The following is a 21,769-nucleotide window of genomic DNA, read 5'->3' as shown; positions in this document are numbered from 1 at the left end:
TTATTTAAGTGATAAACTAAGTAATTAATTGTAGTTAATATTTAGTCAACAATTCTAAGTGTTAGTGTCTTAACATTGAGAAGTAATCATACGTTGGTGCGTGAGTTTAATTAAACAATAATTAGTCTGAGTCTCTGTGGGAACGAACTAGAAAGTATTCTATATTACTTGCGAACGCGTATACTTGCGTGAATATTAGCACGTGTTTTCGCCCTAACAGTTGATTTCCTTGTTTGAACTCTAGAAGATACATCACCAATGATGAGCTCAAAGGGGTGATCTTTTGTCCATTTTCTTTGTTGAGGTAGATTAGCTCTAGATGAAGAGACCTCATTGTTGTCTTGATGTATGATTGAGTTTTGATTGTTAGAAACTCCCCATGAGTTAATGGATTTTGATTTGAGAAAGGGGTGATTTCTGTAAGTGATCTATCCTGACTCCCGGCTCCTTTTCATAACCCGGCGGATGGTGAATTTTAAGTACCGACAGATGAAGCAGGTTGCCTTCCGACGGATAAGGCAGATTGACTCCCGACGGATGAATCATTATGCAACTCGACATATGTTGAATTTTGTGCTTCATTGTTAGTTGATTTTTCTGCATTATCCTTTGATACTGTTTCTTGATCACTTTCATCATCACTGTCATCACTAACCATCTCCACATTGTCAAATTTTAGGCTCTCATGGTAGTCTCCATCTTGCAGTCCTTCAATATTTTTATCATCAAACACAACATGTATTGATTCCACAACAATGTTGGTTCTTAGATTGTAGACTTTATATGCTTTACCAACAGCATATCCAACAAAAATTTCTTCATCTGCTTTAGCATCAAACTTCCCATTATGATCAGTTTGATTTCTCGAGATATAACATTTGCATCCAAAGACATGAAGAAAATTTAGAGTTGGCTTCTTGTTCTTGAACAATTGATAGGGAGTCATGCATTTTGCTTGATTAATCAGAGAAATATTTTGAGTGTAGCATGCAGTATTTACAGCTTCAGCCCAGAAATATGTTGGTAATTTAGATTCTTCAAGCATTGTCCTGGCAGCTTCAATAAGTGATATGTTCTTCCTTTCCACTACTCCATTTGGTTGTGGAGTTCTTGCTGCTGAAAACTCATGCAAAATTCCATTTTCTTCATAAAATGCTCTTATGGCAGAATTCTTGAACTCAGTTCCATTATCACTCCTGATTCTTCTTACTTTAAAATCAGGATAATTGTTGACTTGCCTTATGTGATTGATGATGATTTCACTAACTTCATCTTTAGACTTTAGGAAATATGTCCAAGAGAACTTTGAGAAATCATCTACAATTACTAGGCAAAATCTTTTCCTTGAAATGGACAACACATTGACTGGTCCAAACAAATCCATGTGTAGCAGTTGTAAAGGTTCTTCAATTGTTGAATCAAGCTTCTTCATGAATGATGCTTTGATCTGCTTTCCTTTTTGACAGGCATCACACAATCCATCCTTAGAAAACTCCACTTGAGGAATACCTCTAACCAGTTCTTTCTTTACTAGTTCATTCATGGTCTTGAAGTTTAAATGGGATAGCTTATTGTGCCATAACCAACTTTCATCCTGACTTGCTTTGCTGAGAAGACAAGTAACAGATTATGCATTTGATGAGTTGAAGTCAGCTAAGTACACATTTCCTTTTCTCACACCAGTGAGAACCACTTTGTTGCTCCTCTTGTTTGTCACAACACATGCTTCTGGGTTGAAGGTTACTGAACTGCCTTTATCATAAAGTTGGATGATACTCAGCAAATTATGCTTGAGACCATCCACTAAGGCAACTTCTTCAATGATGACATTTTCTTTTGAAATCAAGCCATATCCTACAGTATAACCCTTGATGTCATCTCCAAAAGTAATACCAGGGCCAGCTCTCTACTTGAACTCTGTGAGCAGGGTAGAATCACCAGTCATGTGTCTTGAACAACCACTATCCAAGTACCATAGATTCTTTATGTTTCCCTACACACATCAAAATCAAATCAAGTTGATTTTGGTACCCAAGTTTCCTTGGGTCCTGCCTTGTTAGCTTTCTTTTTCTGTTTCTTAGGTTTGATCTCATTTGACTTGGGGATATCAGATTCATCCTTCGTCATTTGAGTTGAACCTTTGAAACCATTCATTACAGCAGAATTATCATGCATATTACGAGTAACAGGGAATGGCATGCTATTAGTGAACATGGTATTCCAGTAAGGCATGCTCAATGGCATTTGTGGCATACTAAATGCAGCATAATAAGGATTAGGTGCAAATGGCATATTAGCAAATTGTGCATTCATATTCTGTGTATACATAGCATTCATAGGCATAGGAGGCATGGCATTCATGTTGGGAAAGTGAGGTGGCACAAATATGGAAGTAGACATGGCATATTTACAATTAACAGACAAATGATTTACACTACCACACTTGACACATATTTTTCTAGGAGCATATTTATAGGTTTTCAGGATGCCATACAGTCTCTCCAAAGTAAACTCCTTGTAATTTTGAGAGTTTTTTAATGAGACTGTCATAGGTTTCCATTCCTTTGGAAGAGATCTAAGGAACTTCACATTGGAATCTTTTGTCTGATAGACCCTTCCATGCAGCTTCAGAGCATTTAGTAGTTTTTGAAACCTAATAAAGATGTCAGTGAGAAACTCACTTTCTTCACTATGAAAATGCTCATATTGCTGAATCAATAGATGCATCTTATTTTCTCTAACTTACTCAGTGCCATCACAGATAATCTGTATTGTATCCCAAACATCCTTGTCACTTTTGCAATTGATGATGTTGTCAAACATATCACCATCAACTCCATTGAATAGGATATTCATGGCCTTCTTATCTTTCCTGACTTGTTCAATATCAGGATCAGAGCATTCATGCTTTGGCTTGGGGACAGATGGCTCATTTCCAGTTGCAGCTCTCATTGGTACATGAGGGCCTCTTTCGATGCAATCTACATAGGCATCATCTTGAGAAAGTAAATGAAGATGCATCTTTACCTTCAAGTGATGGTAATTATCTTTATCCAGAAAAGGAATCTTGACTCCAACATCCTTCTTGTTCATCTTGCTGTTTTGCTGTGATCTTTAAACTCTTTGTTTATCAAGAGCTTGCTCTGATGCCAATTGTTAGTCCCTTAACAATGCAACAAGAATTACAGAAGGGGGGTTGAATGGAATCTTGAAACTTTTTCACATATAAAATTGTTCTAACTTATATATATATATATATATATATATATATCAGTGTGAATTGATTTGCAGAGTGCGGAATAATAACTTGAAATGAATCAAAACACAAGTAATTAAAAACACAAGTCTTAAAAACTTTCTAGTGGATTTGAATGTATCCACCAGAGATATATAATATATCAAGAGAACTCTGTGTAGCAATTAGCTCACAGCTGCTTACAAATTATCAACAACTAAGATTGTAGAGAAATGCTAAGAATACAGCTTACAAATGTTTCTCTCTTGGTTGCTTAGTTAATTGTTCTATTTGCTACTTCTTGGTTTATATATCACCAAGATTACAAAGCAATAAGACAAGATAATAAAACAAAACTATCAAGTCTAATATTATGCTAATTCATTACTCTATTCCAGCATCTTTGAATATCTTCATAATAGCATGGAAATGGCAATGCTTCTTTGTTCTCTAAAACCCAGTTGAATAGGCTTCCACATTCTATTTGCATACACTCGACGCATGTGACTGTGTTGTCACTGTCAACCGATGTTTGAATTCTTTATCTGTCGGGTTCATGATCATCCGCCGAGTTCATGATCATCCGTCGGGTTGTCTTGTTGATCATCCGTCAAATGACATTGTTGTTTATCCGTCGGGTAGCAATCTGGTACTTGACTTCATTTCATTTATGCAGAATTACAAGACATCATCTATGTACAATTAATCAATCTATTCTGCATATCTAGTTAAAGTCAACATGACTTGAGTACTACTACAGAATCTAAACAATGTGTATGTAGAAATGTGCTACATACTTATTGTTACATAAGCTACTCACTCGATGGATAATAAAACATCATCCGTCGGGACTATATTGAGTTATCCGTCGGGACTATAATCCTTATCCGTCGAGTGCTACATTTTTTACTAAGTAAAATCTACCAAGGTGTTTTGTTAATGAAACCATCAAGTACACAACATATATACAACAATATGTTAGTACTCATTAGCGATAATTACAGTACACATACAATGAGTATTTATATTTATACGGATGCAATAAAGATGTGGTGTGTGTTTGGAATAAACTGAATTTAATTTAAAATTTGTTTAGATAATGGTTTGTAATAAAGAGAGTTCTATGAGATGTTATATTTGGGTTTATAATAAAAATAGTGTGTTGTTCTTATTTTCATACCTCAACCTTAAAAGATCCTAGATAGATGTAAATGGGTTAGATATATGTTTACATAATTGTTATAAAGGTTTTAATTAGGTTGGAGATTAGCAAGTAACCCCCCAAATCTAGATGCCGGATTTGGAGGGCGTTACAATACCCTCTTCCTGAAGGACCGACAAGGGAAGGTGACGACAGTGTTATTTTTGTCGACGATATGATAATTACAAGAGATGACAAAGAGGAAATTTCTAACTTGCAAGAATGATTAGCAAAAGAATTTAAGATGGAAACCCTTTGAGGGCTGAAACATTTTTTGGGAATTGAAGTAGATCAAAACGAGGCATATTTTTGTCTCAAAGAAAATATGTACTTGACTTGTTGGCTGAAACAGGAATGCTGGATTATAGACCTACTGATACACTAATTATTCAGAACCATGGCTTGGGTGATTTTCTTGATCAGATCCCTACCAATAAAGAAATGTATCAACGCCTTGTGGGAAAGTTAATCTACCTATCTCACACACGACCAGATATTGCGTATACTGTGAGCTTGGTGAGTCAATTCATGCATCGTCCTAGTGAAGATCATATGAATGTCGTAGTTCGTATTTTACGGAACCTAAAATCATGTCCAAGAAGAGAACTTATATTTTAAAAAACCCAACATTTATTAATCACTGGTTATACGGATGTAGATTGGGCAGTGAATGTTACCGATAGAAAATCAACATCTGGCTATTTCACATTCGTCGGAGATAATTTGGTAATCTGGAGAAGTAAAAAACAAAATATATTGCTTTATCCAGTGTTGAAGCTGAGTTTAGAGACATGGCTAAAGGACTATGTGAACTACTTTGGATACAAAGATTGTTGAAGGAACTAGGATATTTATATGTGAGTGTAATTAACATGTTTTGTGATAATAAAGCAGCAATAGCTATAGCACAAAACTCAGTCCAACATGATCACACCAAGCATGTTGAAGTGGATCGACATTTCATCAAGCAGAAACTTGAGGACAAGATCATTCAATTTACTTTCGTAAATTCAGAAATCAGCTAGTTGATATACTAACAAAAGTCGTGAGTTGCAATATATTTCACACTCACTTGGCAAATTTGGCATCGAAGATATCTACGCACCAATTTGAGGGGGAGTTTTGACGTGAAATGTTAGTTAAGAGTGAGTTAGTCGGAGAAGAGTAATTACATGATAGTTAGTACTCCATCTATCCCTCCCATTTGTTTACACCTTCCTTCTTGGGAAGTCCCTTCTAATTGTTTACATTTCAAAATTTTCCAAAAATAGTAAAAATTTTATAATATAAAAAGTAATTACATACACTAATTCTCTCCACTATATCCATTTTATACATATAATATTAATCGGTCTCACTACTTTACTCACTTTTTTAACTTTTTCTTAAACTCCGTGTCCAACCTAAATGTAAACATTTGGGAGGGACGGAGGGAGTAAGTCATTATGTACAGACCGTAAATTATACAATCAATCCGAGATTGTAGCTTAGACCCCATGTACAAACTATAAATATTCTCCTGCATTGGTGAATAAAAATAATAAAAAATGAGAACTATTTTTTTCTCACACATTTGATAATTATTCGTAAAATACATTTGCAATTGCAAGCGGTGCGAGCTGGTAAGGCATATTATATTACTCGTATTATATTTGTCGGTATCAATAACCACCAGTGCACCCTACACTAGAATACAAATATAACCTTACAGTTCCCTCCACGTGTGGTTTTTACTTTACATACTATGGTTGTTGAAATTTACAAACATACCCCGTACAATAGATGCTCTTTCGAGGTCAAACTTTCCTACCCTCGGAATTACATAAATAAATAAAACTACTCTTATTTCATGGATGAATTTCTTATTTTTCTAAGAATTCTAATAAAGGGGGTTACTAGTTACTACTACTACTAAACTGTGTTTGTTTGTTTTAGCTTCTTAAAACCTGCGAAGCGATAGGGGGTTTACGAGGAAAGGCGTTGCTTAGATTTAGACATAAATCTCCTCCGTTCAGCTTCTCCCCCACTTTACATACATCTCTCTCTCTGATCCCGTTTATCTCTCCCACCTCTCTCTCTCTCTCTCCTCTATAATGCTCCACAACCATCTCACTCAACAATGACTTCTCCACCCCAACCCAAGACCCGAACCCGTACCCGATCTCGCCGTCTCTCCGCCTGTCCCCGCCACCCCTCTCAACCCATCACCGGCTTCTGCCCTCTCTGTCTCCACGAACGTCTCTCCGGCCTCGAATCTCCCTCCAAACCCTCCACCTCAGCCTCCACTTCTCAATCGGAGCTCCGACGAACCAAATCAGTCTCTATCCGAAACTTCGACGCTTCATCCTTCGAGCCTCGTCGTCATTCTTGTGATGTTAGAGGTAAAAACACTCTCTCTCATCTCTTTAATGTTGATGATGAATGTAAGCTTCCGTCTCGAGAAATTAGAGTTGAATCGAAAAGTCTAGTTAGAAATGTTAATGTTGATTGTATTGGTAATGATGAGATTCTTGAGAATGTGAGTGATGTTAGGGTTTGTAATGATGAGATTGATGAAGATGTGATGACAATGAAGGAACATATAGATCTTGAGTTACGGAGTGGCGGTAAGGTCAAGAAGGACTTTAATAGTGTTGCTGGGAGTTTTAGGGTTGTTGCGTCCGTGTTTTCAAAGAAATTGAATAAGTGGAGGGTGAAGAGTAGGAAGAAGGGTAGTTGTGGGGAGAGGGAGGATGGTGGGGGTGAAGGAGGGAGGGTTATTGGGAGGGAGACGGTGTCGGAGGTAGGGGAGTATGGATTAGGGAGGAGGTCGTGTGATACGGAACCTACTAGGTTTTCGGTGGATGGGAATAGGATATCGGTGGATGATGTTAGGTTTTCGTTTGATGAGCCTAGAGCTTCTTGGGATGGTTATTTGATTGCTAGGACTATTCCGAGGTTGACACCGATGTTGTCTGGTGTGGAGAATATGATGTTGAGTAGGCCGGAAGAGCAGATGGGTTCGATAAGGGAAGATGAGAAGGATGAGATGACGTCTGGTTTGTCGGCACAGAGTAATTCGGATTCTTCGTCTTCTCGTAGGCAGAGTAGTTTTGATCGGACGAGTTCGATTAGAAGCGGGTCTCTGAAAGGAGTGGGGTTACAGGGTGATGAAGCGAAAGTGGTAGCGAATTCTAATGTTTTTGGTGGAAGCAAATTGGTTATCACGGAGAAAGAGTTGAAAGATTGGCATTTGAATTCTATTAAAGGTGATCAGTCAAGGAAGAGCATTGATTCTGTACCTAAGGATTGTAGTGTTGATACTTTGATTGGGTTTAAAAAGTTGACTAAGTGGAAGATGGCGGGTAGTAAATGGGGTTTCAAAAGTAAGCTTGGTGACAAAAAGACAGAAACTTTGGTAGAAAACAAAAGTCACGTGGTTGAGCCTCCTTACAAGGAGGAAAACAGAGAGGTTGGAGTAGAAAATGGGGATTACAGCAGCATGCTTGCTCGTAGCAGTAGTTGTGTCACTTCTAGGAATCCCTGCAAACCAGTTGCAACGGATGACGGTATGGGTTCAAAAGAGCTTGTGTTGGACAGAAATAGAAGTACAAAATATACTTCATCCAACTTTGACAATGGCCTTTTGAGGTTCTATTTGACTCCATTCAGGAGCTATAGAAGCAGTAGATCTGGAAAAGGTAGGTTAAAGAACTCCTCACCTGCTATAGCTGGAGAGGTTTTAAGGCTGAACTGAGTGAAGGTAAAACATTGATCTTAGCCAGCAATAGTTTAATGTTAATTTTATATGTACTTGGACAAAGCACAACACTTTATTTTGTTTTTTCTGTGCTCAAATTTGTGCTTATATAATAGCTTAATATAAAAACTTTAAAGTTTTGTACATTTATCCAAGTTAATCTTCTTATCAGAGTGAGGATTGTTTGAGCACTGAAGCATGCAAAACAATTGGTGACTAAGCTTTTGTGATATTATATGTCATGTTGTTTATAAAGCTTCTGTTGCTTTAAGGTGTTTGTATACTACTATATAAGAATCTATGCTTGGAATATGTTATACCTGGATGCAAATATGGTATGGGGTGTCTTTAGATTTCTATAAATCAGGACCTAACAATGTAATTTTAGTGTTTTCTTGATATGTTTATGAAAAGTAGATTGACTTGATCTTGCATATGTGATGTTTAAAATACATAATTGTAGTTCAGGTTTCATAGAATAATGCCAAGTCATGGCTATGGGTTATCCAAGATCTGTTAAATGATATTTAGGCCGTTCCAGTTTGAGAGCTGCCTTTCTCGGCTTGTTTCAAGCTCCAGTTCAAGCTTAATAGAGGACAATGACATATGAACCTTCTTCCTTTTCATCCTATATCTGTGTAATAAGGTGGGCATGAATTTAAATTACTCTCCCTACAAATGCTATGCTGGTGCAATTTTTACTTTTCAAATTAGCGTTTGTTTGCTTGCTGTTGATTTGTTGTTTCATAAAAACAATTGATCTGAATTTTACAAGGTTGATGGTAAATGTTTTTATTTTGTTGTGGAATTAAACTGAAAGGTTTTCCTTCGGCCTGTAGATTGTAGATGTTCTCACAACAAATACTTGCCTATGGATATTGAGAATTTTAGGGCATTTTTATAATTCACCTTCTACTTGAGACAAGTATAATAGAGTTCAGCTAGGTGTAAATTGTGAAACCAATTTCTACAGAACTGTTTTTGCTCATTTATTTTGATTTTATAATTTGTCCATTATACCCAGAGTGTTGAAGCACTCACTATATAATACAGCAAGAAATGCATCGTAGCAGCAACTTTCACTTTCAGGCTTGCTAAGATTGTACTATTAAGACTGATCATGCTGTTAGAACTTGTTATTATTTATATTTATGTTACTTTTTATTTTTATTTTATCCATTATTTATATTTAAAATCAGAATTTTCTTAATTGATATAATTTTTAAATATAATTACATTATTATATACAAATTAATTAGAGTTACTTGTAGCGTCTGGTAGTAGTGTAAATTGTGGTACCAAAATGCCTCCTGATCCTGACTGGTATCGAAATTATTTAAATTGCATTTAGCTGCCTATTTGTTGTTTCTGAAGTAATTTCATGTTATTATGCTTCTTATCAAGTTGATTGTGGGTTTTCAAAGTTGGGCAGTCTGTTTAAGCTTGGTTTGCTCCCTAATCAATTTACCTTTCACACTTTGTTAACTGGCCCATAATGACAATGACAATGAAGTATAAAATTACTAACTTAAAAATGTCTTGCCAGATTAACATAATAAACATATTAAAACCATTCACTATAAAACTTGACGGACAAAACATAATAACAGGAAAGCGTGCGTGAGAAAATACTAATTTTGTCACCCAAATTGTAACAAGATTACACCCTCGCAAAAGCCTATACAATGGTAAGTTAATTGTTGGTTAAGATTTAGGTACACGACAGTGAGAAGAGTTGAGGAGACGGAGGACCAAATGGAGGGTTGGCTCGTCCTGGATATTATAATCAGCCAGGCTACGAAAACCATCCTTTAGGTTTTTCCCGGCATAGATCAACCTTTGCTGATCCGGAACAATTTCCTCTCGGACCTGTATCTTAGCCTTGACGGTGTCGATGCTGTCGAACCTGTCAACATCTAAAGTAATCGTCTCTCCGGTAAGTGTTTTCTCGGATATTTGCATCCGTGTCATTAGCCAGCAGTAACCATAAACTATAAAGTAAAAAAATAAAACTAATCAATCAGCAGTTGATAAGCAAAATGCAGTTCAACGATAAGATGAAAATCTACAAGCCACTGCAACGATAGCTAATCTAGAGCAGATTATAACAGCAAAAAATAAACAGAAACTTTTCACTTTTTAGTGTTAAAATCACATGAACATGTTATGAAAAAGTATGCGTAAACTTTTTCTACCTAATATTGTATTGATGGGAACTAGAAATCCAAAGTATCCTACATACCAAAAAAGAAAAACAGTCTTGTAAAATAAATTAAAACAACTATGTGTAGAATTAATTATCTATAACGATACACAATACGGTAGAATCCTTAGCTAACTGTCAAAGCAAGAACCAAAGAGAAAAAAGACATAAACATGTTTTTTTTAATAAACATACTGATTGATAAAACAGATAGAAGAGAACTAGAGATACAGGACTACAGTAGACAGCTTATACGATGATAATAAACGCACTTTTACAGTTGAAGAGTGAAGACCTCTTCTGTGACAAACACGTCTGGGGGGGGTAATCTTTTGTCATAGTAACACTAGTAAAAATAGGTTACATTCCAAATATATACTTATATTACTATATTTTTTGGGGAAAAAAAACTATTTCATTCATCTTCTGCATTATTTAAGCAAAAAAAAAGTAATATTACGCTCATATTTATGTGTTATCCATGTATAGTTGAAGTGAGGTACATATCTAAACTTTATATTTAGAACACGGTACCCAAATAATTGGACCTGACCTGTCCATCGATTATTTCGTGTCCAAAACGATTTCTGATAAGAAAAAACCTTTTTATTATTTTGCCATTCTTTTCTTTTTATTTAATAAGATACTCAAGTTATCATCATTAACTTACATTTGCAAGTTGCAACCAACAATAACTTTTGTTTATAGGAATACGGCCTGGAACATTTGTACGCAATAGCATACTTACTGGCGCTATGTTTAAGCTCACCAAGTCATGCTATACTGAAATTCTAGAACGGTAAAAACGTTCACATAAAATATATTAACAAATTTTATCACCATTTTTAAAAAAAAAATTAACATATGCTTAGCAAAAAACAAAAATATTACAGTAACATATGTAAAGTAGACTGCTAAATGGAAGACCTGGTTTAAATTCCTACTTGGGCAGAATTAGTAACACTTATACCAAGGCAGAGTCAGGTGTCACTCCTAATTTGTCTTCCAGGAATTAATGTTCCATAAACTCATCAGTCATAATAATGTGCTCAAGTATTTTAGATTATGATTGATGACAATAAAAAATAGAAGTAAAACTTGAACCTTTTCTTAGCTACAGAGGCATTATAAACTACAACTTCCAAAACAATCTCTTAAACCACAAATTCTATTGTATATGATCCCACTCATCGTTAAATGTCTTGCTTCGAAGTTCAGACATGTAACATCTCCAAAAAAACAAGATAAATGCGAACACCATATAGGAAAGTCTTACGTCTAAATGTAACAAAATTACACCCTGAAATGGGTGAAGGCCAAACCAGTCCTCGATTCTTAAATTTTGTTAAAGGCCACGATGTCACAGCTCTGAACATACTCACTGATAGGCTCAACTGTGAGATGATCCTCTATAATAGTATCCACAGAAACAAGGTCATCTACGATAGTCATCATGATGGTCAACTTCTTAATCCCATAACCAACAGGAACTAGTTTCGCTGCAGCAGTGAAAATAAAAATTTTAGATACCCAAGCCACATAAAACATATTAATAAAAATTAAAAAGCTCGATACTGTACCTGCTCCCCACAAGAGCCCTGGCATTTCAACGCTGCGAACAGCCTCTTCCAGCTTCTTCATGTCAGTCTCATCATCCCATGGCTTCACATCCAAAAGAACAGATGATTTCCCACCTGCAACAATAAACTACTATCAGCAACTTATAATAACAGTTGTAAAAATGCAGAAGTTAACCCCAAAAAAAAGGCAAACATGATCATCAATTTCTGATGAGCAGTAACAGCATAAGCTGTTGTCAGTTTAGTATTATGAAGACAGTTGAAACCCAGTATTACAAAGATCTATGTATTGGCACAATGAAACTCACTCTCTTTCTTCTTGGCGGGTGCTTTAGATGCCTCTCTCTCTTCTGCTGCCTTTTTCTCTTCCTCGGTCTCGTCACCAAAGAGATCAAGGTCATCGTCATCATCAGCAGGAGATTCCTACAGATCATAAAGAAAGAAAACTTAGTCACTGTAGATATGCTAATAGAAAAGAAGGTATCTATTATATAGCATAAGCATTGTCAACAGTTTGTGATAATCAGCGAGATATAATCAAGTAAGATGCTTTCATTGGGAGCAGTCTAGGAAGTTCAGGATTTAATATTTAGTGTGCATGTCTTTTTTATTTTTTATTTATGTTGGTCTTCAATTTTGGTACCTACTTGGGCTAACAAAGCGCCAACTTTGCACCTATGTCCACATATCATATCAACAACTTAATCTGAGAATAGAAAGAAGTTTCACTAGAATTTAAAATTTCAAGGGGGTTGGGTAATCAGATATATGGCATTCTGAGTACCCATAAATCAATAATAAAACTAGTGGACTGTCCATATCATTCACCAAATTAGTCAAATCAATGCACGGCTACAAATAAACACTACATGAAAACTTAAAAATTGTAAATGAAACACAAGGACTCTTAGAAAGATGGGAATTGTTCTGAAGAAGTGGATACAACGACGTGAAAACTAAAAATTAAATTGATTTCACTACTTGTAATGATTAAACGAATTATAGATTAGGTTGCAGAAACAAGAAAATTAAACATTGACTCTGTGACCTACATCAAGATGGACAAAATATGTCGGTGAAGTACAAACCTTTTCCGCTTCCTTTGCTGGAGCAGAATCAGCAGGAGCAGACTGGGTACCGATACTCACACCAACGGCTTTACCAGGGAAGCTACAAGCACAAAAAAGAAACTTAAAATTTGAAAAACATTTCAATGCATTCCCGCAACAATTTAGCAATACTAAATTAAGACAATCCGGTCAGAAACATGTAATCTGAAAATTGCATTGACGGCACATAAATATCCAATTCCCCCCCCCCCCAAATCATGAAACAATAGACACTTATATAGTCTTATTAAATAAAACTCAAAAACAGAATCTATCTTTACTTTCATGTTCTCATTCTAGAAATATTAAATATTTTTGATAAATTCTAAATAAAATGTCTAGTGTGTAATTGTTAACGTTACACATTCAACAATAGACACTTCTTATAAAATAAAGCTTATTCCAATCTTTACTTCAATGTTCTCATTCAAGAAAATATACATATTCTCGTTCAATTCAAAATAGAATATCTGGCATGTAATTGTTAAAGTTACAGTAACATCCGCAAGTAATCGATAAAGCAACTCAATCAAAGGCACATGTAACGAACCTAGCAAATCTCTCATATTATTTAAATACAGTATCAATATTCGCAATAGTTAGCAAATTATGTACAAAACCTTCACCGCAATAGAAATCACTAATTTACGGGTTTCGTAATCTAAAAGTTTATAACACTGCGCCTACAATATGTAATAAACTAACAAACCTTTTAGCAAGCAGAGAGTCAACACTCTGGTACCACTGACTAGCATTGGGAAAAGCATCACCAGGCTTCTCAACAACAGCTGCATACACCTTCACATCATCCTTACTAATCTTATCCCTGATTCAATTCAATCAATTCACAATTACATCATTAATAAACAAAATTATAAAAATTAACTGAGTCGAGTTGAGAGAACTGACCCGGAGATATAGGATTTTCCCGAGAGGAAGTCGTTGAGGGACTTGAGTCCTGACTCGGTGTGTAGATCTGTGAATGTGATGGCCATTTTTAGGTGTTTTGAGACTGATTGATTGGGTTGTTAAGGAGAGAGATGAGAGAGAGGCGGCGATGAGTGAGAGAATGAGGTCGTTTATATGCTACGAGGGGAGTAGTACAGTGATACCCTAGATTTTGGCATATGCTTTTTTGATAATTGTAGTTTGCTACTTCATTTTTGTATTTGTTTGTAATACTGTCCCTTCACTCCTGCATTTTACATCTACATACGGATTTTGTGTAATATGGTCTCCTGGTTTACTTTATTAAGACATCTCCAAAATTTCGAACCCAATGACATCAGAATAGTGTTACTCTGACACTGAAATAGTATAAAAGTAATATTATTCATTAATAGGAGTGTATTTAACTGAGATTTTATTTCATTTTTTTGGATTCTTGAAATCAGTTGGTATTGAACTTGAATTTTATATAATGCTTTAAAATCTGAATGTATTGAATTAGGATTTGAAATAATACTATCAAATCTGAATGTATTGAATTGGGATTTGAAAATATGCTTTAAAATCCGCAGGTATTCAATTCGGATTTTAAAAAATCAATCAAAATCCTTGGGTATCCAAATATTTATGGATTTTATTAACTCACAGATTTTAAAACATGTGAAGGAGATTTTATATGGATATTTTGTATCATGAAATCAGGCATGAAAAGACAAGATTGTTAAATCATAACAAAATATCAAAAGATAATAAAAACAAAAAAAACTCTCCAATATAAATAGACCCATACATCAAATTTTTCTTTTCGGTACTTGTCTTCCCAATCTTCTCAGGTACGTAAAACCCTAATCATGGCATCGTGTCTTTTTGAATGTTTTTTGTATACATACATGTATATATATATATATATATATGTTTTTTGTATGAATAACTCTGTTTGAATGCTTCCATTATATATCCATGTCTGTCTGAGAAATTGATAGAATAGTATTACATGTGTTAATAGCGAATCATTTTTATATGTTGATAATGCATTAGTGAAGCTATGGCTGATGTACAAACTGTTAAAAAAAGAGTCGGTTATGATCAATGGTCACAAAAAGAGAGTAACGCGTTGTTAGAAATCATGGTTGATGTAGCAAATCGAGGATGGCGTGACAATAGTGGTGTCTTTACTAAAAAAATAGTGGAAGAAAGAATTATTCCCGCTCTAAATTCAAAACTTGGGTGTAAAAAAAATTATAACAATTATTATAGTCGACTGAAATAGTTTAAAAATCGATGGATCTCTTACACAACTCTCTTGAAGTTTAATTCTGGTTTTGGTTATGACTCAATTTCAAAGAGGTTCACTGCTTCAAATGAAGTATGGGATGAGTACCTAAAGGTAAATCCAAATTCTTATATTTTATATTTATGTAAGCACATAAATATTAGGACTAATGATTTTGCGTGATATTATTGTTTTGGACAGGCTCATCCAAAAGATGGAAACTTACGCAATGGAGTTTGTAATGATTTTGAGGACTTACAAATTGTTGTGGGAGGCGGAGTCGCAGTTGGTAAAAATTCGATTGGATTGGGTAGTGTTACTGATGCAAGGACACTAAAAGCTAGTGAAGTGCAAGAGACGCGCATTGATGACTTGAGTTATAATCTTGAGGGATTTGAACAGAACAACTCATCGCCGATAGGTTCTCCCGAAGTTTTTGAGTTATCCAAGAAAAAACTTCCAACCAAAAGAGGTAGAAGCGAGTACGAGGAAAGTTCTAACTCAAGTGGCAACAATCATAAACATAATATTTTAGAACAACTTGCTAAGCTTACAAGCACTTTTGAAGGGGTTTATGGCTTATTGCAAAAGAGGGGAAATGAGAAAACTTATACTACTTGGGATGCTATTAAGGAGGTTCCAAATTTAAGTGAAAATGTTCGTTTAGAGGCATTTAACTTGCTCGACACCAAAATAAAAAAGGATGGTTTTTTTAGAATGACCCCCGAAGAACGAGCAATTTGGATACTCGACATGATATGCAAAAAATAATGTTTAAAGTGTTCTTTCACAATTATTGAATAAATTTCTATCATTTGTGACATTGAATTGGAAAAACTTCTCTTTGATTGGGTGTATGATTATTACAGTTTGGTTTTAAAAAAATTATGATGACTATATTTTTTTAATACATTTTCTATTGATCAATTTGGAGTATTGTTGATTGTGTATGTAAGTTACTTGTTAATATCGTGCTAATTTAAACTTCTTTCTGGTCAGTTGTAGTTTTTGCAAGTGTACTGCTACAACCTATATTATTCCAGGCTTATTTATTTCAGAGGGTAAGTTACTTAACGTGCTGCTATTTTATATCTCCTTAATTGATGGCATGTGGGATGAATAGATAGTTTTTTTTACAAAGCATTTTTAATAGGATGAAATAATGAATGTATAGACTAGAATCATAAGGTTTTGTAAAAATCTCTTCATAGTACAATATAGTACATCATGATGAAAATGATTTATAATAGAACATGATCATTCACTTCCTCAGGAGGAGCTGCTACAACAGCAGTTACAACTGCTGTTACATGATTAACAATGCTCCTTATTTTCCTTGGTATACTTCCTTAGTGAACAAATCTTTTTTGGCTTAGATTCGGGTTATTCGAGTTGTGTACTGTTATTTATGAGCTTTATTATTGTAAAATTGAGCGTGGTTCGTGTCCTGTTATTTGCGAGATAGACAATGTTAACCCTTTGTGATTGACCTAAATAAGTTCGAACATGTTACTAAGTATGGTACCGTACAAGACTCTAGCTTTGCGGTTTTTAGATGCAGTAGAAGACTGTGCAAACGCTTAGGATGAGTAGTTTAACAGATAATTGTATCACGATATAAATGTTGATGCATTGCAACATTAGTTATGTTAGGAATTCAGGATGTATGTTTTATTTAGGAAAAGAAAGAGATGTAGTAACGAGCAGTCTATGAAAGGCTATAAAAATTGATTGAAAGGATATGAATATGAGAAACTATTCCATCCATCTGAAATATAAGTGTAACACCCCCGGATCCGGGGTCGGGGATCCGGGTCGTCACGGTCTTTCTTTCCACAATATCACTTCACTTAATTAATAATAAGTAACCTTATGCTGTGACCCCACACTAACACACACCACAACCCGTTATAGTCTCAGAGATGAAATTTAAATAAGTACAAGTCTTTGAATCCACAATTTAAAATTATTACAACCCAAAATGATTACTTGATAATTTACAGTTAATTGCCATTATCTGCCACAAGTTATAATTATACATAATTGATTCTCAAAAGTAGATGGTTTGATCTACAATAGATCTACCTCTGCAGCTATAGCAGCTACAACATCAACGGGAAGACGCGGGACGCTTCCCACGCGCTTGCGCTGGGTCTGCTGGAGTCTGGCCATCTTTCCTAACTGTTGTTGTGTGATGAAGAAATAAAGCAAGGGTGAGCAGCAAGCCCACCAAAATAATATGTATAATGATTAATAGTATATGAGCCTTCTCATAGTACTCATGAAAGTCTTGGTCAAAAGAAATGAACCAAGTTTGATATCTTAATGCGATGAAGTCGCAAAATATTCAGTATATATACATATATACTTTTCAAAATATTGGAAGTCTTCTTCCATGCATAATATACACAAAATTCCAGTGTATAACTGTATAAAAATATCGTTGCAAGGTGATCTAATATATCTAACCTTGTCTCAACGTTTTTCTGAAAATCTTTGTCATTCATAAGACAATTATTAACTAGATATAAGTTTAAAAGATGAAGTTATAAGGCACTCCAATATACTTATATCTTTTCCAAATACTACTTGAACTACCACCGTTCAAGTTATAATCAGTTTCAAAAGTTCATCACATAGATGAGACTACAAGACAAGATTTGAATAGATTCAATCTTTGAAATATTATTGAATGAAATAAAGTTACGAGATACTTTATTTAGTCCCGATATATATATATATATCCACATATATATATCTCTTAAACATTTCCTGGAACCTCTGTTATGTAAAGTATGAACAGAGTTTGAAACATCCAATGAATTTTGGAAAGGAAAAGAATTTTGGCATAAACCCGATATCTCGCTGATCAGGCAAAGATACCAATAAGTAACCTTTTCTACTGTAGATGGATGAATTCCTCACCGGTCATCACCCTGGCCGCATTAGGACCTCGCGCTAGACCGTACCCCGGCCCCTCACGCGTTGATGGACTGCCACCCAGCCACTTACACAATAATAGACCGTACCCCGGCCTGTCGCTTATGCCGACTCAATTAGATGGGCTTACTTCCCGAACGTTGGGCAAGTAATCAATTCATTTACCAAAACTGCAACCTCGTTGCGAATATAAAATACACCACAGAGCCGGATTCCCCAGGTTTTGAGCGAGTATTTAAATCCCCTTAAAAAGGAAGATCTTAAATATAAAAATGCGTTTTGGGATCCGCTCTGACTTTAAAAATCATTTTGAAGACTCAAAAACACTTTAAAGAGTGTTTGGAGTAAAGCTGATTTAATGAAGTAAATCAGTCCCCAGAATATTTAGAAAATGACTGAATATTATTATTTAAATAATATTCCCATAAAGAATAATCTTTTATAAAAATAATTGAAGTAGAAGTATTAAAACTTATACTTGAAACGAGTATTAAATAACCAAAGATATACTTATATGAAAGTATTATCTTTATTTGAATAATCGAAAATAAGTTTGATTATTAACAGTTTATTCTCTAATGAAATAAAGAATATATTTCAGCAAATAATCGGAGTCATAGATCCTCAAATGAATATTCAAATAATATTCATTAAATAATATAAACGGAGTCATAAGCCCTCGAATGAATATTCAAATAATATTCAATAATAATATATAAAAGAGTCACAAGCTCTCGAATGAATATTCAAATAATATTCAATAATAATATAAAAGAGTCATAAGCCCTCGAATAATATTCGAAATAATATTCAAATAAATAAATAAAGTTAAAGTTATCGAATAAACCTTATTCGATTAATAGTTTGGAAAACTATAACCATATATATATATAAATATATATATATATATATATATCCATATCCATATATACAAAATCTACTCGGGATCCTCGACTCCCGGTTTTAGAAAATATTTTCACCTTTGGGTCCCTATACTAAGGGTATATGCAAGTTACCGCTATCCTCTAGCATAGGTATTATCAACTGAACCAACAGATATATTTCAAGAATATGAAACAGGCATGCATATATACCATATCACATGCTACAATATATCGCAAGAATTTGCTAAATAACCAATATGCATTTATCGCAAGATCATGCATATACAAATGTATACATCACAACAACAGTATAACGGATAGAATACTTGCCTGAGCGACTGGGGGTTACGAATGGCTCGGGACGAGTCTGGTAACCTATAAACAACAAGTAAGTTGGAATTAAACCAAAATCACTTGTAAATCTATACTTTAACTAACTTAGACTCTAACGCTTGTTTTGCGCTCACTGATTTGCTTAAGTCACTCGGGTACCCTCGGCTCCACCATTTTTAATAATTTAACCTTTACGAGTTTTAAAGCGATTCCTTCGCGAGTGTCTTACCAACTGCCTAACACACTCACCATAAATGTTTCATACATTAATTAACCCTTTTTGGTCTTTAACCTATGTTTCAAATTAAGGCGAGGGAAAAAGTTTCGTTCGCGAAACGCCGTTACTTGAAACGGTCGTTTCTCCTAAACCGTGCATCGGAATCGAACGAACTACATATCAAAACGAAGCTCGTAACCTGAGCTATCTAAACATGGCAGTGGTCATAATCTAGCAGGGGGTTCTCGGGTCCTAATGCTATGCACAAAAACAGTCCAAAGAAAATCGGACGTTACGACGGCTATGTTTACGCGATTTCCAATTTTTAAACCATCCACAATCAACCCAAACCATCCTCAAATCCAACACACAACAAACATCCATCCTTATCACATCATAACAACCCCAACCAATTCAATTAAATCATTCATACATGTGCTTAAACCTAACTTTAATCATACTTAAGCTCCTTTAAATCAAAACCACAAAATTACCATTCCATTACACTACCATTCCAAATCCCAAACTCTAAATCATAACAACAACTACAATAACATCCTACTCATCAAAATCACCTTATAATATATATGAACCTAGGGTTTGGAAATGGTATACCTTCCTTGAAGTGGTGGGTGGAGCTAGGAAGCCTTAAGAAGCTTTGAGAAGTCTTAAGAATGCTTGGATCTTCAAGATAAACAAGAAAAACTTCAAGTTAAAAACTTGAAAACACTATTCATAGTCTTCTTCTTTGATTAAATGAAGAAGATTGAGAAGGAATTAATGGCTTAAACTCATGATATAGTCCTAACTAAGCATGAAGATGATTAGGGAATTAACTCACCAATTTAGGAAGCTTTGATCTTTGATTTTGAATTTCTCCTCCATTTGCAATAGTAAAAGCCGAGAGCATGATGAACCATGCCTTGGTTTCTTTTTGATTTTGATGAAAATGATTTTGCTTGGCTTGGTTGGCTTGATTTTTGTGTTGTTTTTGGTTAATGACTTAATTAACCTTGATTTTGTGTGGTTATAATTCAACCACACTTCCTTCCCTTCTATGTCATGCTTGTGTCACCTTGCACATGTCATTATGCTCCCACTTGTCCACACCTTGTGGTTTGATGATGTCACAATCCCTGGCTTCTTGTACAAGCTTGTCTCTTGGTCACTTATTTGTTTTACGGTTCGCTTATCTTTCGTTCTCGTTTATCGTTTGAGGGATCATACTCGGGATCTTATTACTTAGGTTCCCTTAACCTTTCTCAATATATTGTATTCCTTTTATGATCCTCTCTTATAATCCTTTAATTTAAATCCTTTTTATCCTGTTACCTTATACTCAATTCTCTCTGTATCTTGTGGATTTCCGGGAAAAATCAAAGTATTCGGAATTGGATTCTGACGATCTTTACATACACTTATATACCACATAGAGTACTAATAATATCCCATAAGATCAATAACAGAACCCCTACATAGCGTGGCATAAAAAGTTTTCTCGTTCAGCAAAAACACTATTCATAAGGGTTTCAAAATTTCTCAAAAATTGGGGTTATTACAGTCTCCCCTCCTTAAAAGGATTCCGTCCCGGAATCAGATAGAAAACAAATGGGGATACTTTCTTAGCATTACACTTTCTAACTTTCGAGTCAATTTTCCACATTGTGGTTCTACCACCAAACTCTGCCTAGTTTGATAATCCTTCTCCTAAGCACTTGTTCCTTTTTACTCTATAACCCTTCCCGGTTGCTCCATATAGGTTATGTCGGGTTGCATATCTATGCGCTCATATGCCTCTATTTATCTGGCATCTGAATTTCACTTCCTTAACATTGATACGTGAAACACGTTACGACCTGCTACATGTTCAGGGTTAGGGCTAGCTCATATGCTAACTTCCCAAACGTCTTAATATATCCAAGGGTCCAACAAATTGTAGACTTAGCTTTCCTTTCTTTCTGAACCTCATCAATCCTTTCCAAGGGATACCTATAACATTACTAGGTCCCCTATTTCATACTCTTTATCCTTTCGTGTCAAATCAACATACTTATCATGTCCATCTTGGGCTACTACCAGCCGTCCTCTGATTCGATCTATCATATCC

General features: G+C 35.1%; 3 protein-coding genes across 3 annotated transcripts; 2 read left to right on the top strand and 1 right to left on the bottom strand.

Annotated features, from left to right (window-relative positions):
- The first annotated feature begins 6,318 nt into the window (after positions 1-6,318).
- Positions 6,319-8,348, top strand: LOC141707261 (protein OCTOPUS-like). Its single transcript, XM_074510318.1, has one exon. It carries the CDS (start codon positions 6,556-6,558, stop codon positions 8,170-8,172), a length of 1,617 nt encoding a protein of 538 aa, XP_074366419.1. The 5' UTR covers positions 6,319-6,555; the 3' UTR covers positions 8,173-8,348.
- A 3,179-nt stretch (positions 8,349-11,527) lies between these two features.
- LOC141707259 (elongation factor 1-beta 2-like) lies at positions 11,528-14,171 on the bottom strand. Its single transcript, XM_074510317.1, has 6 exons — positions 13,977-14,171; positions 13,777-13,893; positions 13,047-13,128; positions 12,267-12,381; positions 11,959-12,072; positions 11,528-11,877 (listed from the first exon to the last, which is right to left on the bottom strand). Exons 1-6 carry the CDS (start codon positions 14,060-14,062, stop codon positions 11,714-11,716), a joined length of 678 nt encoding a protein of 225 aa, XP_074366418.1. The 5' UTR covers positions 14,063-14,171; the 3' UTR covers positions 11,528-11,713.
- Positions 14,172-15,060: 889 nt separating this feature from the next.
- Positions 15,061-16,059, top strand: LOC141687772 (uncharacterized protein At2g29880-like). Its single transcript, XM_074492858.1, has 3 exons — positions 15,061-15,183; positions 15,286-15,402; positions 15,490-16,059. The coding sequence occupies exons 1-3, from the start codon at positions 15,061-15,063 to the stop codon at positions 16,057-16,059; spliced, it is 810 nt and encodes a 269-aa protein (XP_074348959.1).
- The last annotated feature ends 5,710 nt before the right edge of the window (positions 16,060-21,769 follow it).

This window comes from Apium graveolens, chromosome 2 (assembly GCF_009905375.1).
Source record: "Apium graveolens cultivar Ventura chromosome 2, ASM990537v1, whole genome shotgun sequence".
Classification (NCBI taxonomy): domain Eukaryota; kingdom Viridiplantae; phylum Streptophyta; class Magnoliopsida; order Apiales; family Apiaceae; genus Apium; species Apium graveolens.
Note: the sequence above shows the minus strand (reverse complement) of the source record. Positions and strands in the feature narration are given on the sequence as shown.

Excerpts from the sequence above, each read along its gene's own strand:
- LOC141707261 (XM_074510318.1), top strand. The coding sequence starts at position 6,556 with ATGACTTCTCCACCCCAACCCAAGACCCGAACCCGTACCCGATCTCGC.
- LOC141707259 (XM_074510317.1), bottom strand. The coding sequence starts at position 14,062 with ATGGCCATCACATTCACAGATCTACACACCGAGTCAGGACTCAAGTCC. Across the intron at positions 13,129-13,776 it reads GACTCTCTGCTTGCTAAAAG|CTTCCCTGGTAAAGCCGTTG; the intron begins GTTTGTTAGTTT and ends TTGTGCTTGTAG. Across the intron at positions 12,073-12,266 it reads ACCCGCCAAGAAGAAAGAGA|GTGGGAAATCATCTGTTCTT; the intron begins GTGAGTTTCATT and ends TTATTGTTGCAG.
- LOC141687772 (XM_074492858.1), top strand. The coding sequence starts at position 15,061 with ATGGCTGATGTACAAACTGTTAAAAAAAGAGTCGGTTATGATCAATGG. Across the intron at positions 15,184-15,285 it reads GATGGCGTGACAATAGTGGT|TTTAAAAATCGATGGATCTC; the intron begins GTCTTTACTAAA and ends CGACTGAAATAG. Across the intron at positions 15,403-15,489 it reads TATGGGATGAGTACCTAAAG|GCTCATCCAAAAGATGGAAA; the intron begins GTAAATCCAAAT and ends TGTTTTGGACAG.